Source organism: Lagopus muta, chromosome 1 (assembly GCF_023343835.1).
Source record: "Lagopus muta isolate bLagMut1 chromosome 1, bLagMut1 primary, whole genome shotgun sequence".
NCBI classification, from domain to species: domain Eukaryota; kingdom Metazoa; phylum Chordata; class Aves; order Galliformes; family Phasianidae; genus Lagopus; species Lagopus muta.
Window position 1 is genome coordinate 142,114,944 of NC_064433.1, and position 19,438 is coordinate 142,134,381.

Below are 19,438 nucleotides of genomic sequence, written 5' to 3' on the forward strand. Positions count from 1 at the left end.
TCATTAGCACTTTGATTACACTTTGCGGCATATCTGTGGTAGAAAATTTAGTTTATCTGTTAGTATTTGTCCTGTTTATTTTTTTGTCATCTAGAAGTTAGACATTAATCTGAAGCTTGTAACAGTAAACTGTCTGCATAGTGAAAAGGAGAGAGGAGCAACTACAGAGACCCATTTGTCCCTTACTCTTTTTGACAGTTGTGCTGATCTCCTTCCATTGTGCTTAGAAAGATACAATGGTGGCTAGCTTAGGCAACAAAAGGGAGACTGATTCGCATGGTAAACATTTACCATGATCTTGGCAAACTGATAGGGCAAGTGGAGGGCTTTCATGTAACATGGGCCACATGTAACAAAACCTTTTACAGAATGGAAGAAAAAGCCCATTGGAAAAAAATTAGTAGTAAAAACAATTGGAAAAAATGTGAGAAATTTTCATAAGGTAATGAACCTGGACATATTGCAAAAATGTCATAAACTGTTAAGGTACAGCTGAAATTGTGTCCCAGTTGGTAGACTTAACCTTAGCCATTTTTTGGAGTAAGAACAAATCAAAGACTGTGAGGCTGGGCCTGTAATGATACAAGGACTGTTACAAGTTCCATTGCAATTGACATTCGGCAAAATGTATCCACTTTTGAAAAGTTAAAGATAGACATTGCCATTTTCTGCTTCATATACATAGAAGGCATTGGTATACTATGGACACGTATAGAATGAAAATTGGTCATTACAGATACACAACAGAGATAGCTCAGCCTATGCATTGTCAGGTTCTGCCTCCATTTTCTTAATACTTTTAGCAAATATTAAATTAAGCAGTAACTCTTAGAGTGAGAAATGAAGGTAAAGACAAGACATTTTTACTGATTCATTACTCTAAAGGAGATGCTCCTTCTGGAGGCACTCCTAACTTGTCAAAATGTTGAGGAAATGGTTCCCTGTCTTGAAGCTTGACTGAGATATCTGTGTCCTAACTAGAATATATGCAGTTCATGCTTCTGGAGTTAAAAGAAGAATTTGTAAGCATATTGGAATATGTAAGGCAATCTGGATGAATCTACTTTTATATAATAGTAAAAGCCTTAGTGGTGTGCATCGTTAACAGATAACTAACTTTCATACTGGAAAGTGTATTCACTTCTAACAAAGGAGAGATAGGACTAGCACACATGCGTGTAACTAACACAAACTTATATGCTGCTTGAGTTCTTTGTGAAAGAAGCATTATGAACGTAGGCAGAGTATATTGAGTGTATTTTCAAATTTTCATTCTTGTAACTCAGAAATGGGTTAAAGATTTTACTAATATGTTTCTTTTCAAAAACATGTTTAAAATGAACCATAAAATGAATCAACAGAAGACTGAACATGAAAATTAAAATAAAAATTATGTATGGTTTTCAGTTCTAAACATTTACATAGATACCAAGAGGAACAGGACAGGTTTATCAAGGCAAAATATATATATATATATATTTTTTTTTTTGTAGGTGTTTGAAATTGCTGAAATAGTTGATCAGATGTCACCTTGGGGCATGTTGCGGATTCCACGACCACTCATCATGATTCGAGCATTTCGGATATATTTTCGTTTTGAGCTACCAAGAACTAGGATAACAAATATCTTAAAGTAAGTAAGGTGGTTATCTAAATAACAACAGACTTAGAAGACTGAATATGCAGCTGAGAGAATGATGCTTAATGTATATAGTCTTCCTGAGTTTTATTTCTGGCCAAAAGAAAGGAATTACCAAGTTTTCTATAAAATAATAATACCAAATATTTAGATAAATCATAATGCATTTTGCTAATAATTTTAGCTAGTGATTTTCAACTACTAGAACAAATTCTCTTTGATTAATATGACAGCACAGTAATAAGGTTGTAATGTTATGTGTGCAAGAGTTTCGGTATACATATACAGAAACATGCATGCATGCACACAAATATATTCTATACAATTTGTAATAGTGAAAGTCATAGTAATGTGAAAGGGTTCTCTTATTTATTAGATATAAGCTTTTCTTCATCATCTCATCTGTGTAATTAATTAGATACTATTTTACAAAAGCTAATTTCCACATTTTATTTACTTTTATTCTCCCTTCTGTGTATTGTTTTAAGTTAGAGGTTTAGAAAAATTGTGGCTCAATTTTCTAGCTCTGGCACATAGCAAGAGATCAGTTTTAAGGGCAAATTTTCTATGAGATGAAATGCTGCTCTCTGTGTGAGCATATTTCCTAATCTATAGTTTTTCAGAGCATGTTGCCTGTGCATTCATTGTGCTGTTCCTTTCTTTTGCCAGGCGTTCTGGAGAGCAAATCTGGAGCGTTTCAATTTTCCTTCTCTTCTTTCTTCTCCTGTATGGAATCCTGGGAGTGCAGATGTTTGGAACTTTTACATACCATTGTGTGACCGATGACACACAGCCAGGGTGAGTTGACCTGGGCAGGTGTAATGTGGGACTGTTCATCAGTGAATATATATTATTTCAGTTAGCATAAATGGATGTAAAATGGTATTAAAATAAATTCCCCAGGATAAATTTGGGATACAAAAATGTTATGAATTACAAGAAAAATGCAAAGTTTAAAGAAGATTACAAATTAAGGCATTGAGTGGCAGGCTGTTTGCTAGGGGATGTGTGGGGATGCGTGTGGCTAGAGTGTAAGTGAGAGAGAACAGATCAGGGGAGGCTCTAGGATGAGCACTGCTGCCTGTGGCTGAGTCAAATCACTAATGTTTTTCATCAGCTCTTGCTGTTCTATTTTTTCCCAGAATGTATGTGTATGGGTCAAGACCTAAAGTAACGAGCAAAACTATCCACAGAATCTCACCCTCTTTATAGAATGGCATGTCACTGAGACCTGATAGTTAGATGTAAAGCTGAAAAGCCTTTCTACACACCCTTTGGATTATACAATTATTATACTCTTCTCGTGGTCAAGTATACATCACATTTTTGATTCAGTACATACTTAAGATTAATTTGAAGCACAGTGTAGCCTTTTCTTGTTGGGATAACCCATAACATTACACTTCTACAAGTGTATCTTGGATATATGCTTGGCCACCATTTGGGGTTTCTATTGAATCTATATTTTTGTTGTTGGTGGTGGTTCTTCTGTTTCTTTGGATAGGGAAATGTTAGCTCCGGAGTTGAAGCTTTGCTTTGGTCAAAATAGAATCTTTTTATTTCTGTATTGAATTTGTCAAAACATAAATAGAATAGACACTATAAGAAAAGCAAAGCACTTCTTAATTTGCTAATGTGATGAATAAAAAGTCAAGCTACTGCAAAATGGCATGTTAAAGATTTTTCTAAAATAGGGCCTATAAGCTATGAAATATAAAATGAGATTATTAAAAGCAGCAGATCAAAAAAGGTTACAGAATTACTTCAGAATATTAGACATTGCACAGTGTTTTGTTAAATGAAAGAGGTGATTGAATTTTGGATATTTTCTTCTTTATTTAATCAATATTATAGTATGTGGCTGTTCTTCACCTAGGTAGTGAATGAGATATTTTATTCTAGCTTTATAGCACAGATTTTTTATTTTCCCACAGACAAGGAGGAAAAAAAATCTTCGTAAAAAATTTATTTTCAATATTGCAACCTATGTTTTGCCTATGTAGTTTAGGGAAGCAGGAAATGGGATAGGTATCACAGGGAAGATTGGGCATTATGTAATTACTTATATCAGTGGCTGTAGTCCCTCCTGGAATTCAGCTGAAAAAGGTACAGTGGGACATTACAAGGTGTGTTTTCAGTCTAGATTAATGAATATATAATTTTAAGGTTGCCTATAAAAAAAAATCTCCAATTTCCTTTGCGTGTAGTGGGGTGCCCTCTAAATGCTGCATTATTGAAAAAAAAATAAAAAAAAAAAAAAGTAGGAAAGTGTTTATGGTTCAATTTTAGGTTGTTGAAAAGCTGAATTACGGGGAAGGGCTAAAAGGGTCAAATATCCAGTACATAAAATAAAAATAAAAAACTTGTCTTATGTATGTTTAACTTGGAAAAGTCAAGTACACAGACTTAAGGAAATTTGAGACTTGAGGCTGAATATCAGTCCTTAATCAGTATTATCAGGCCTATATTTTTTTAGCTGTTCAATTTAATTTTTGAATATCTGAGACAGTAATCTTCTGAAAGTCATTGAATAACTTCTCCCTTATGCAAACCTGACTTGTAACTTTAAATGAGGTTGTGTGTGAGGACTACACTTATGTTGCAAACCTCTTTTTCCTTACAAGTGCTGTCTCATTTACTTTGACAAATGAAGGTGCCCACACAATAAAAAATAGATGTATTTTTTCCTCTTTGTCCTCTGAGCTTGTGCCTTACTTGTGACATACTCCTCATTCTTTCCCTGAAAATACTGATTTCTTTTTCTTATAATGTTCATCATTATACCTTGAGAACACTTACATATATCTGACTGTTTTTTTCATTTCTGAGGAATGCAGAGCGGCACCACTGGGTGAAATTATTCGGTCCTTTCCTTGCATAGGTCATGGCTGACCCTACCAGAGCTGCCTGCAGAGTTTGTAATAACTAACTTGGTTTGGGAAAATAGAAATAAAGAATCAAGTAACAGTCATACTTCCAAAGAGGACAAGTTGGAGGCAGACACTTGTCCAGATTGTAGTTAAGAAAGAAGGCAGCATGCACCTTGAATCAAGGAGAGTTTGTTAGCTGTGATGTAGTAGAGCATGTAAGCCTAGACAAATCTGGCATCTGTTTCTCTACTTTATAATCAGGTTTCAACATACTTTCCAAACTGGAGTCTGTCTGTCTCTTTGTATCTCTACCTGAGATAGTTCTGTTCCAGGCCATGGAGAGTGGCTAATGTTGACTGAACTTGGCATTAAATAACTTAAGAGACTAAAGTGCATCTTGTAATGAGCCACAGCTGTAATACTCAGTATTCTGAAAACCAGATCCAAGACTTCTAAGACAGTCTTAGCAAATGAAAAGCACACAGTTAGTGGCCACCTTTGAGTACTTTAATTTGGGGTGATTTACTTTTTACTAAGTAGAATTCTATGACAAAAAGCAAGGACAAAATCTTATTATGGTGATCAAGACTAAACTATTTCAGAAATTACTTTTAGTAAGTCTACTGCCTTCTGAATTATTATTATAAAGGAGGTAAGTGTCTTATGAAAATGACATCTTAAAATCTTGATATTCTCCCCTATTTGAAAGGCTGTGGCAGCCACATCAGACACTCATTACCTCTTTGACTGCTGCAAGTACTTCTTTCCGTACTTTTGACACCCACGCTCCCTGACCTCCTGTCTCTCCACCTCCTTAGTGATTTTCTGATGTTAACTCAGACAAACTGAAATACTGGAATGAGCTAACTGTGGTCTGAGTTTTTCATTCCATCTTATTCCATCTGTGAAATCAGCAAAATCTGACTTCCTTCTAAAGGCTGAAAAGTTGTGTTTTTGTTGTTGTTTATAACTCTTTTTTTTTCCTCTCATTTGCAAAATCTTTTTTTTTTTATTTTGTCAGACTTCCTTTTCCCCATGGGGAACACTGCTTCTTCCCAGGCAATTTTCTTGTGATTATTACTTATCTTTTCAAAACTCTGCTGTCATATCTTTTTCCTTAAGATTTCTCTGACTACTATAACTTTTTTTTTTTTTTTTTCAGTGTCAGTAAGTGGTATACTGCACGGACTTCCTCATTACAGATCTTCTTTATTTGCTTAAAAGACATACAGCATGGTTGTAATGTAATGTATTTATAGACAACTATCTAAATTAGTGAATACATTATAAACAGTTTGATACATTATTTTGTCATTTCTGAAATTAATTTCTAAGAAGTGAACAATATGAGGAAAGTAGGCTGTGCTCCCACATCTCCTTTGATTGATTCTTGGGCACCTCCAGTATACAAAAGTTACTTCCACCAGGACACAAGCAAATTTTTTTTCTCTTGTGAGAGAGGTTTATATATCTTCATGCACATGCTACTGAGTGCTTTGGTTGTTTTTTTTTTTTCCTTTAATTTTACTAAGACATGTTTGGCTACATGCAATTTCTTTTACATAGCAGAATTAAATTATATGTATTCCACAGCAGAAAATTTTACTTCTGTAGCTTCTTTCGAGATTTCCCTCAGCCAAAGGGAGGTTAACATGGCTAAAGGCCATAAAATATCATAATTGCCTAATTCTGTATACTCACTCTTTAAGGTCCTTTGTTTATGCTTTCAGTAGAGTGTAGACTGACTATTTCTGTCTGCCTTGTCACCATGGCAGTCAATTTAAAATCCTTCTTGGGAAATTTTCTTGCTCTTTAAGTAATAACTGCCTTGGAAAACGTGAGAAAAACATTTAGGAAGCAACAGAAAGATCTAGGAATTGTTGGCCATCTTTCACTCTATCTATGGATAGGTCCCTTAAAATGTCAGCGAATAGATTCAGAGTTGCTAGGGCTGAAAGCTAACCACAGTACCTAATAAGGGAAATAAATACAATTAAAAAGAACAAAAGGGATTTGAGATAGTAAGTATGAGTAATCGGGTTTCAGAGTAAGGAAGAAATCCAAGGCCAACTTTGAAGAACCAATATAACAAGACTTCTTTAAGAGGATGGATTAATTCATTGATGCCAGTTAAGAAAAAAGCACTGCGTTATTTTGTTTGGAGTTAATTCGGAATCTCTGCAATGGTGATATGTCTCTGGTATTTCCTTGGGGAAAAGAAAAATGGAAGAAATCCTGCTTTTTCCAGGCCAGATGCTATTTAGAACCTATCCAAAATCAAGAAAAATACAGCATCAGATTAAAAAAGAAGTAATTCTATCCAGATGGAATCTTAAAAAAGAGTGGAAAAAGGTGATAAGGTGACAGCCCTTATAGAAACCCAAGGGGAGCAGCCTTCATCCTCATTTCCAGAGTATACATAATTTCTGAGTATAAATCCTGATTTTCTCTGGAACTGTTAGAAGCACAGTTATCCAAAGCAGTTGGATGTTGATTTCTTTCACTCAGGCTTCCCAGTGCTTCTTATTGTCCAGCTCTACTTTGAGTAAGGAGACATTTTAACAAATTTCTAAGGAGGAGAACTAAGTAGCCTCAGCTCTCATTGGCTCAGTAGTGACACATGCTTACCCATGTTAAATTTGAAGGGATTCTGTTTATACAGTTTTGGTTCCAGTGGAGACATTGCATTTCTGCTCAGCCTCTCCACCTTCATGGGATTCCTCTCCTCTGGTTGATAAGTAGTCCTTTGCTGTAAAGTGGAGCAGATTTTGTATAATATTGTGAAATTGACTGACTATATATGTGAGTCACATATAGCCACAGCTCTTCTTTGCAATAGGAAAAGTTCTGTGTGTATCTGCAAGGTTTTTCCCTTGAATTGCCATGTGGATTTAGAGCGTAGAGATTACTGAACTTTCCACAGGAAACCTGTAGGCTAAAAGGGAACTTAATGACAATTTTCTAGTATTTGGCGTGGCTACAAAGTGGATGGAGGCTCTCTTCACAAAGAAACACATGGAGGGAACAAAGGGCAATGAGTACAGGGTATACCAGAAGAGGCTTCTTGAGACAACAAAGAAATATTTTACAGCAAGAACAGTCAAACACAGGGTCACAGTGAAACACAGTGGAGCCCTTATAATTAGAGCTTCTAGATATGCAGCTGAAAAGGGTAATAGATAATCTCATCTAGGCTTATTTGGACCATATTTTGAGGTCCCTTCCAACCTAGTCTATGATTCTATGATTTATATTTCAAGAGGAAGCCAGACAAGCAATGTAGAAGTCTGTGGATATACTGATATTCAGAGGTTAGATGGCAGTTATCACTGAATGGTACATCTATATTGGCCTGGAAGTGCTGTGAAGAAGGGTCACTTCTGGGTATCCAAGCTGTTATAGGAAATAGAAAGAAAATGTTCTTAAAGAGACTCCAGATCTTGTTCTGTGAGCAAACTATCCCACATGTTTTGAAAACCAATTAACTATATCATGTTCAGTTTTTTACTGTTTTCTGAAAGCTAAATATGAATTGAATCTTGTGTCAACAATTTGGATTACTGAAGTTATGGGGGTCTGGAAATAGTCATCCTGAGATACGTATGGGCAAACTGAAGTTATCACAGCTATTTTATTATTTCCAAGAATCTGGGGATCATGATTGAGGAATTGGAAGGCAGAAGAGCAGCAGAAGTTTAAAAAGAAAGAAAAGATAAGAGACAGAGCAAGACAGGCCTGGGAATTTCATTTTATTTAGTTGGAATATCAGTAGGTTTAAGTTTTATACCTGAAAGAATTCTGTAGTAAATAAGGAAACAAAAATTTGTAAGCAGCTGGAAGGTAACAAGGAAATGAGAAATAGCTAACACTGATTTGTCGAGAATAAACTGTGTCAAACCAGATAATTCTCATCTGTGACAGGGTAACAGATGTGAATTGACAAGAATGTCATACATCTTTATTTTAGGGATGTTTTTTAACAGTCTCATAGGACAATTTTTTAAGCTGACAGGTGAAACATTTAAGGTGAAAATAATCATAGAATAGGTGGAAGATGTCTTGGAAAACATTCTCGGTGAGTTCATATTAATGGCTCACTGTCACAATGGAAGGAATTGTCAAATGGGGTTTAACATAAGCCCGTTTTGTGCTATTTGGAATTATCATTAATATCCTGGATGATGACAAATAGAGTATACTTAAAGCAATGAGGATGACATGCAGGTGGGAGAGACTGCAGACATATTGGAAGACAAGGTTAAAATGAAAATGATCTTGAGAAATTTTAAGACATGGTCAAATTGGATATTAGGAAATTTTCATCTGGAAAAGTGATGAGACATTAGAACATGCTGAACAGGGAAGTGGTAGAGTCACCATGCCTGTAGGTCTTCAAGATACATGTAGATGTGGTACTGAGGGACAAGGTTAGCGGGCATGGTGGGGATGGGTTGACTGTTGGACAGGATGATCTTAGTGGTCTTTTCTAATCTTAATGATTCTATAAAAATACTGAATGAAAGTCAACGGGGACAGCATACAGTGTTTGGGAAAAATGATGAATACAACGTTGTGAGGTGACTGTGTAGGAGGTAGTCCTTCAGAAAGTGATTTGAATGCATAGTTGAGGAACAGAGATCAATAGAATTGTGCTTTGTAAAAAATTATAAGTTGTAGTATCAGACTATGTAAGAATTGTTTGAAGAGAGTCTAAAGGTGGTTGCCTTGGGAAAACCAAAAGTAATCTCGGACAGGGATATATATATCATGTTATGTTGAAGTTTCATATCCAGCCTTATATTTCTACAATTTTCTGTGATTTTTTGATATAAAAAAGTTGAATATCCTTATCCTCAGAATCCTAAGCGCTATTTGTCTTTGCTACAACTCTTTTAAAGGGGATTACATTGAAAGCTGGAAGAGTTGGATGCAGGAGTGGAGCAATTGTGTGTTAGGGCAGAAGTGAGAGAATGGCTTGCTGCATCTATCTGTTTTCACTCTCTGTGTATAACTAAGCTTGGAGGTGGGATGTGAGTGCTCTTGGATATTCTTTTAATTTTTCATTATACTCAATGAACCATGTTGTTTGCCATTCACACAAGTACACTACATTCCTTTTTCTTTTTGTTTTGCAGCACTTAAAATACTGATCTGCCTGTCCCTGCTGTAGCAGGCTCTGCTGGGCTCACAGAAGCCTAATTTGCCCAACTCTCATCACAGTTTAGCAGTTTACCATCCATCCAGTCCATTCTATCTCTATGTCTGCATCACTTCCCCCCTAGCTTGCCAAGCACTACTTGCTTGGTAGTTTAATGGAGTTAAGCCCAGCTGGCAACCCATTTCAAGTGGTGTCCCCAATGGGTTAGTACTGGGGTCCATCTTGTTTAATATCTTTATTGATGACCTAGATGAGGGGATTGAGTGCACCCTCGGTAAGTTTGCAGATGACACCAAGTTGGGAGGCGATATTGATCTGCCTGGGGGTAGGGCGGCCCTTCAGAGGGATCTAGATAAGCTGGATCACTGGGCTGCTGTGAGTGGGATGAGGCTCAACAAGGCCAAGTGCTGCGTCCTGCACTTTGGCCACAACAACCCCATGCAGCGTTATAGGCTTGGAGACAAGTGGCTGGATGAGTGTGAAGAGGAAAGGGACCTGGGGGTGTTGGTTGATGCTCTGCTGAACATAAGCCAACAGTGTGCCCAGGGGGCCAAGAAGGCCAATGGCATCCTGGCCTGAATTAGAAATAGTGTGGCCAGCAGGAGCAGGGAGGTGATCATCTCCCTGTACTCAGCACGTTGAGTACTGTGTTCAGTTTTTGGCCCATCATACAAAAAAGACATGAAGGCCCTGGAACATGTCCAGAGAAGGGCAACAAAATTGGTGAGGGGTCTGAAGCACAAATCCTATGAGGAGCAGCTGAGGGAGCTGGGATTGTTTAGTCTGGAGGAGGCTCAGGGGAGACCGCATTTGCACTCTACAACTTCCTGAATGAAGGTTGCAGTGAGGAGGAGTTTGGCCTCTTCTCCCAGGCAAATAACAGGACCCAGGGAAATGGCCACAAGTTGTACCAGAGAAAGTTTAGGTTGGACTGTCAATGGTTTACGGGCTGGTTTGGCCCGGTTCCATGACCAGCGGGGTGGATTTCGCAAAATCTGCACCTCCAGAAAAAGGGGAACAGGGGACCCCAAAATAATTAAAAACAGCGGCAATGATCTGAGGAGAAACAAAGTAATTGTTAGTCACAGAACTGTGTAGGTGCATTTGGTAAAGGCATCCTGTGTGTATTATTCACACCTCACAAGAAAAGCTGTAGGAAGGAATTTATGTTGCATATAGTTAAGAGTTGGAGTCATTTGGCAGTATTGTTTAGTGATGTTGACAATTATCCTGTCTGATGGCTAAGGAGGAAGCTCCCAGAGGTAACGATCTGGAGCTAGGTAAATCTACAAATGCTGCCTCGCTGCAGGTATAGAATCACAAAATTTTGGGGGTTGGAAGGGACCTTAAAGACCATCTAGTTCCAACCCCCCTGCTATAGTCAGGGCCACCTACCCCTAAACCAGGTTCCTTAAAGCCCCATCCAGCCTGGCCTTGAATGCCTACAGGGATGGGGCATCCACAACCTCTTTGGAAGCCTGTTCCAGTGTCTCTCTATTCTTCCTAAAAATTTCTTCCTCATATCTAGTCTAAATCTATCCTCTTCCAATTTAGAGCCATTTCTGCTTGTCCTGTCATTGCAAGCTCTTATAAAATGTCCCTTCCCAACTTTTCTGTAGACCCCCTTCAGGTACTGGAAGGCCATTTGCTATAATGTCCCCCCAAAGCCTTTTCTTCTTCAGGCTGAAGAGCCCCAACCCTCTCAGCTTGTTACCATAGGGAAAGGTGCTCCAGCACTCTAATAATCTTTATGGCCCTCCTCTGGATCCTCACCAACAGCTCTATGTCCTTCCTGTGTTGGGGGACCCGGAACTGGACACAGTACTCCAGGAGGGGTCTCACAAGAGCAGAGGAGCAGAATCACCTCTCTGGACCTGCTGATAACGCTTCTCTTGATGCAGCCCAGGATAGAGTTGGCCTTCTGGGGTGCAAGCACACAATGCTGGCTTGTGTTGAGTCTTTCATCAACTGGCACCCCCACATTTTTCTCTTCAGAACTGTTCTCAAGCCATTCTCTTCCTAACCTGTATTTGTGCTTGGGGATTGTCCTAACCCAGGTTCAGGACTTTTCACTTGGCCTTGTGGAACTTCATGAGGTGGGCATGGGATCACTTTTCACTTCTAGCCTATCCAGGTCCATCTGGATCCCTTCCCTCTAGCATGTCAAGTGCTCTATTTAGCTTGTTATCATCTTCAAACATGCTGAGGGTGCACTTGATCCTACTGTCCATGTTGCCTACAAATTCGTAAAATAGCACTATTCCCAACATCCATCCCTGAGGAATGCCACTCATCACCAGCCTCCACTTGGTCACTGAGCCATTGAATGTAACTCTCTGAGAGTGACCATCCAGCAAATTCCTTATCCAGTGAGTGATCCATCCATCAAATCCTTTTTTTCTCCAGTTTGACAACCAGGATACCATGCAGAACAGTGTCAAACCTTTTGCACAAGTCCAAGTAGATGATATTAGTTGCTCATGTGGCTCTGCTGCAATGAGTGACAGGTCATAGTGCTTGTGAGCTTTGATGCACAAAAATCACAAAAATTAAATTTAGGCATACAATTTTTATATTCTACTTGTCTTTCCCCTGTATCTGGGAAACAGCTACTAAGAAGATATTTAACCCAGGTAAGTTTGATATGCAAACTTAGGGTTTTTTAAGTGATTCTGAAAGTACTTTAAAGTAAAAATAGATCTAGTCTCCATCTTAGATTTTTTCATGCATTCCAATCGATGCCCTTGCAATTTAAAAGAGTTCTGAGTTGTTTTTACTTTTTTTTTTTTACTTTCTCTGTGGAAGGACTTCATTGAATTTTAATATGTACTGTAGATAACATATAATTCAATGATAGTCCTTGGTGAAATGGAGATTTATGCAAGCTAGCTAGATTTGTTTTTGGCTCTTCCTTTCTATTTCCAGTGTTTTAGTACTAATAGTAAATCTTCATTGTTGTATGAATTTCATTCATTTATTTTGTTTTAGTTCTTAAGTCTTACAATAGCATACATATCTTGCAACTGCTATTAGACTCAGCTCCCTCCTGAATGATTGTAGCAGTCACAAAAACGAGCTGCCATAGAGCTATTATGCTGGATGACATTTGATAGAATTTCAGTGTAGTACTGTTCATGCTTACTATTTGAAGAACAATTCCACATTGGAACACTTGTATTTTCTTTTCTGAGCTTTGCTTTATCATGTCTGGCTGTTCATTCCAACAGTCTGTAGGAAAGATTTCTTCTATTACTCATTTTTCTGTCTTCAGTGGCCTTGTTACTCTGAAGGGTAATGACAGACTGAATTGAATTCTATTTATTTCCTCTAATTCTGATAACAAGTGATGAAACCAATGGACTGTCACATTTAAGTAGCTGCAGTCATTCTTGTTCTCCTTTGGTTTGTGACAGCATTGGCTTTGCATAGTGCAAGCTATCTGTCGTGAGTACCAAGTCATCTGGTTTTGATGTCAGCACCTGTGTTAGGAACTTAAATGCCTTGAATTCCCTTTCTGGCTCATGAGGAAAGTTGGTTCTGGAATATGAGTGTTGTGGTTTAACCTGGCAGACAGCCGAGCATCATGCAGCCATTTGCTCAGTCCCCCACAGTGGTGTGAGGAAGAAAACTGGAAAACAGATAAAACTCATGGGTGGAGACAAAGACAGTTTAATAGGACATCATTGGTTACCCACTGACCTGTGCCTAGCCAGTCCCCGGGCAGCAGTTGTCCCCCTGACCAATACCCCCAGTTTTCTTGCTGAGCATGATCTCATACGGCATGGAATATCACTCTGATTGGTTTGCATCAGCTGTCCTGGCTATGCATCCCCCAGCTCCTTGCACACCCCAGTTCCTTTTTGCCAAGGCAGCACAAGAAGCTGAAAAGACTTTGGTGCTGTGTCAGGAGTGTTCAGAAACATCAATGTGTTATCAACGTTATTCTTATCTTAAATCCAAAGCACAGCATCTTACCAACCACTATGAAGAAAATTAAATCTGTCCCAGCTGAAACGGGGACAGACTGAACCTGCCAACCTCCAAACCTCTGGAGATGTCTTTCAGACTCTTCAAAACCACTGAGAAGTGAATAGGAATAGATGAAACTTCAAAGACTCATTTTATATGCTCTAATTTAGGTTGTATATGAAGTGAAAAAAAGTCACAATCACAATGAAATCAAACTTTACTTAATATCACTGCCTATCTAATAGGGAGTTCAATTTAAGCATGCCTTATGGCTTGGAAGACTGGATTTAATTATGCCTTATGAATAAGGGAATAAAAACAGTACTTGTGTTAATTTGTTGAATAACCACTTAAACAACTATTTTTATGAAAAATTTACTGAAGTAGTATAAGAAATTCCAAGTTCTATCTACAAATGCTCCAGCTTTGACACTAGTGAATTATGTGAAAGCTACCAAAGGACAGATACTGAAACCTGAAACTGAATATGTAGGTAATCAATAAAAGATCTTAATTGTGTAACAAGAAATAAGAACGTATTTATCATAGGGCATATGTACTGAAATCATAAGATCACTTAGTCTGACTTAATTATGTTTCTCCTTTATGAACTATTATAGCTTGTTTCTGAATCCAGTATCTCTTCTAGATATGTATCTGTTCTTGGTTAGAGTATTAGCAGAATAATAATTTATAAGCAAGGGAACTTCTTATTTTATACTGAAAGATGTTTCACAGTTAAAAATGGTGTTCATAATTCATCATCTTAATTTGTCTTATTTCAACCATTAGCTTTCTGTTCTCATTACACTTTTTCATGCTAGATTACACAGAAATGTAATTCCCAGTACCTTCACTGTGTGAATTCACTAACATGCAATAATTTAGGCACCCTTCAATATGTTTTGAAAAAAAAAACTAATATTCTGTTACTGCTAAACGTATTCATATTTCTCTCCTCTTTCTTTAAACTTCAAAACAATTTTAATTGATGAACAAAATCCTGAATATAACATTAATCATAATTTATGTGAATGTAATACAGAGAGGAACGTGAATTCATTATCGCTTTTCTTGTACATCGTGGGAAAGCACTAGCTCTTTCTTGCCCTGATGTTACTGTGACAAATATAAGAGGATGTCCTGTTATGGCACTTCATCTTAAATGCTCACATAGCATTTATATCCTATGATGTAGCGTTTACATCCTCCATTATCCCCTTTATTTCATAGACTCTAAGCCATAAGGTTTGCTTGCAATGATCTCCCTGCACAGCTTTGCATTTAGCTGTATTAAAACCCATTTTGTTTTGTTAGATTTTGTTAGATAGGTAACCAAATGATCCTGATAACCATACTTTCCAGTCCTTACTGTCCTTCATGTTTCTACTCTGCTGTTGATTTTATACCTATTTCTTCCTCATTGGTTATGGTAGATCATGATGATCATTTCTTAGTTAATCAGTTTTCAGGCCATTTATGATTTATTGATATATACTATATACTACCAGTTTTTTAATCAGCTGTGTTATTGAATGAATTGCTTTGTGAAGTCTTATGCTAGACAATTTCGTCCTTTGAAAATAACATATTGGTATTCTTCCACAATTTCCCTGCTATCTCAAGTTTTATTAAAAATTAATAGAGAGATGGGAGATGCCTTCAGTTATTTGGCTTGTTGATTTGAATATAATTATCCCTAGCAGATGCTATCTAATATTTTCTTCACTTATTGAATCTTGAGTATGAAAATCTGTGCCTATGAAGTTAAAACGTTAAATATGGAATGTTGCCAAAGCTGAAACTTTGTGCTTATGCTGTCCTTAAACTCATGAGTCCTTCATGCACGCTCTATCTAATTAGTTAATATAATGAAAATAATACTTGGATATCAGAGATAATATGTTACCAGACAGCTTTGAAAGCTCTATAGTTATAATTACATGTATAATTATGAGAAACATTAAATATGGGTGATGTTTTCACACTTACAGTTTAAAAGATAAAACAGATTTTCTTCTCTGATTAGAAACAGAAAACTGATTCTGTAAATTGTGTGTGGTGCACGATGTCTTTAGACCTGAGTTCATCTAAAAGTGTAACACCACATTAAAATATCACCCTTTGGGAAGACTGCAGAACATAAAAGGAAGAATTATGCCTAGGAAATAATAGTAATCTTTAAGCCAGAAAGGTACTCTGAAATTTCTTTGGCTAGCAGCAGTGATTTTGATTCTGTTAGTGGATTACCTAGAACCTGTGATGATTCTAGAAGCAGCATTGTCCTAATCTTCAATGGGAAACGCAAATTGGAAAATCTAAGTGAATGAGGTTTTCAGTAGAGACCAACTACGGTATGAGTCTTCTACTGAAATTTATGGTTATAAGTAGGAATGCTGATGAAAGTAAGTAGCTGGCCGGTAGTAAGTTTATTAAAAATGTGACCAATGATAATCTACTACTGAAATTTTTAGAAATACCAGTACCAGAGTAGTGGGCAGAGAAATATTCAGTTGAACTCTCAGGATTAATCATTTCTTTGTCATCTGACAAGTATTTGGGATTTTATCAAGGCACCCTATTCAGCAAATTACTTAAGTACAAGGGCAGCTCTGAAAGTAATGCCTCCTATTTTATGATGGCTCACAACATCAGAGGTGGATGTTTGTGGTATGGCAGTAGAGATTGAACTTTCCTACTGTTACATTTTGTTGCTATGTGACAGATGGCAGCAGAGGGGAAGTCTGACAGAATGATGTCTGACATGGAAATTTGTATGAAGCAAAAATGTGGCATCAAATTTCTCTACGCAGAAAAATTGTATCCACTGACATTCATCGATGCTTGCTGAATATTTATGGAGACCAAATAGTGCATGTTGGCACAGTGACACAGTTTTTGACAAGCACAGCATGTGGGCTCTTGTTCACTGCTGGCAAAAATGTATAGCTAATGGTAGTATGCTAATAAATAGTGTTCTGTAACTGAGAATTTGTTCTATCAAATAGTGTTATGTTATTGTATTCTTTGTATCTGTTGAGGTTTTTATGGAAATAAACAGGAGGCATCACTTTTAGAGCTAGTCACGTACATATACATTGCTTAATAGAGCTTTTCAGGTGCTTAAAGCTAGTTATGTACTGAATCAACACCTCAGTACTTAAGCTGATACTAAGTAGGGCCCATGTAGGAACAAAACATTTTAAATCTTGTTGTACTGAAAATAATGGAGACATCTTTTCTTCTTCTTCTTTAGAAGATGGTGTGATGTCATATAAAAATGACTGAGAGAGTGATGAGGCACTGGAACAGGTTGTTTAAAGAAGCTGTGGATTCCTCATCCCTAGCATTGTTCAAGACCAGGTTTGATGAGCCTTTAGGCAACCTAGGATGGAGCTAGGGAATCTTTAAGGTCCCTGCAAACTCAAATCATTCTATGATTCAAGAATTCTACACTTCTGTTATTCTCTGATCTGCGTTTAAATTAAGCAGTTAAACTAACTGCTTTGCATTGTGATGATGAATCCACATAAGGGATTTGCTAATGCAAACCATAATGTACAATTAATTAGCTACCAATACCCTGGGTTCTGCATGTGCTTTAGCCAATGAATTAATTTTAATCTTTGAAAATATTTATAAAATATTGTCTTTTGATAATCCTATATTATAATGGCTTTTATATCATAAATCTAAAGTACTTAAAGCACACATCTGGATATGAATTAACGTATTGTTGTAAGAAGGGATTAAGATGCTCAGATTAAATTTTAAATCCTTGAGTGACAGATGCTGAGCATATTTACAAAAAATGAAATGGATGCACATATTCTGTGTCTGTCCTTCTAGTTAAGCAGATGGTTAATTTTCAGAGCATTCTTTAAAACTTCAGGTGGAGGTTTACGTATATGTGTTCTTTATCCATGCAGATGTGTTTGGCTCTCAGGCATCCAGAGGAAATGGCTACAGAATGGGTGCAGCTACAGTTATTATCTGCATTTATAATTGCCTAGGAAAAAATGTGTAGGAAGCTTTAGTTTCACACTGACAGATTTAGAATGATCTGTTGCTTTCACATGCAGTGCATAAAAGCAAGAAAAATAAAGTAATTACAGCTCCTGTTCACCCAATTTAGTTGTCAAAATGCACGAGTGAGTTTGATTAAAGGAAGAGGACTTTGAGAAGAAAAATAATATACTAATCATACTATAGGGCAGGCTGAAAATTGCACCTGTTCTGTGGACAAACAAGATTAATTAAAATGATGAATTTTAAGGCTCTGTGCTGAGGCCTCAGGATAACAAGGTGAATGCTACAAGTTTGTCTTCGTAACTTCCAGTGGTTCTTTTTTCTTGTTTCTATGTTAGAAGTCTGTGCCATGACTAAGAAGTCAAAAAACAATCTGAACTTGAATCATAGAATGGCTTGGGTTAGAAGGGACCTCAAGGATCATGAATCCCCAAACCCCTGCTACAAGCAGGGCCACCAACCTCCAGATCTAATACGAGAGCAGACTGCACAGCGCACCATCCACCCCAGAGACTGGGCATCCACAGCTTCTCTGGGAGAACGCTATGGACCATTTTTTCCTCAGACCGTAACTCACACTGATTAGTTTTCCAAGCCTGACTTGAAATTGCCCTGGGACTGAATCAAAAAGCAGAATTTCCATATGTTGAAAGAGTGAATACAAGCAAGGAGAAAACTGATGCTGCTTAACTGTATGCCTGTTCAGCACACTTGGAATTACGACATATCTTTTCTTTTTTTTTGCTAAACCAACTGGCTCATAGTACAGATAGCCTCACTTCTGCACTTATTACTCTCCTGTACTGATTTGTAAACCCTAACGTGGACCTGTTCAGAACATGATTTTTGCTAGTTACCTCTTAACTAAACCACTTCTTGAGAAGAAGGATGGCTTTGATCCTTTTTACTTCATGGCAGTCATGTATTGTCATTATCAATGACATGCTGTGAATGCCAATGAGGGATCCAGTGCCTGACCTTCTCCTTACAAGGGTTTGGGAGTCCTTGGATGTATACTTGGACTCATCTTGGATTCATGTGTGTATGCCACAGGCACAGAACAAGGAGCTACAAATTTGCCCCTCCTCTTCCCACACCCTTTACATATAAATCATGCTGAGTCAATTCATTATTTTCTTCTTCTTCTTTTTTTTTTTTTTTAACCAAACCCTTATTGTCTTCTTTCAGAACTGAATCAGACTCATTTTAGTCAAAACAGTATTTACATTGTAACAGCACTAAAGTTGTAATGATATGAATTCTTTCCTGTCTGTGACTGGTTATACCTGAGCAAGATTAAGGGCTTGGCCATCTGTGGTAGAAACCTGACCTAAGTAAGGTACAAGTAACTAACACATACATACATGGCTGACAGTTTATCCATGAAGATCTTATTAAAGAATATCAAAGCTAGTTTTGCCTGCAGTTGAACATGTTCTCAAGATTTTCAAAGGAGACTAAAGCAGTAAGTGTCCAAATTCCAACAAAAAACAGTTGGAACAGCTCTGTGTTAACTCTTGTATGTCTTCTAGAGTCTCTGTTTTTGCTGAGGTCTCTAGGCATTCTTGTGAAACTTCTGCTTGTATTTGTACTGTGAGTACATACGACTGAAATCTTAAGAGACTGTTAATTCATCATAAGTTCTTAACTAACGAAAATAACATACATCAGAAAACATTAGATAGCAAAAATAATAGCTGATATACTTTTTACTTTACTCTTCTTACTTTCCAATATTTAGTTTTGCTATGAGCTGAGTTTATATAACACCTT

At 37.3% G+C, this 19,438-nt stretch overlaps 1 protein-coding gene across 3 annotated transcripts in view; it reads left to right on the plus strand.

The window, feature by feature from the left end:
• NALCN (sodium leak channel, non-selective) overlaps nucleotides 1-19,438 on the plus strand; it is a 212,504-nt gene that overhangs the window by 27,348 nt on the left and 165,718 nt on the right. For all 3 annotated transcript variants that reach the window (XM_048929331.1, XM_048929321.1, XM_048929339.1), the window contains exons 5-6: nucleotides 1,494-1,633; nucleotides 2,309-2,437. In XM_048929331.1, the coding sequence (XP_048785288.1) occupies nucleotides 1,494-1,633; nucleotides 2,309-2,437 (269 nt within the window). The remainder of the gene's footprint in view (nucleotides 1-1,493; nucleotides 1,634-2,308; nucleotides 2,438-19,438) is intronic.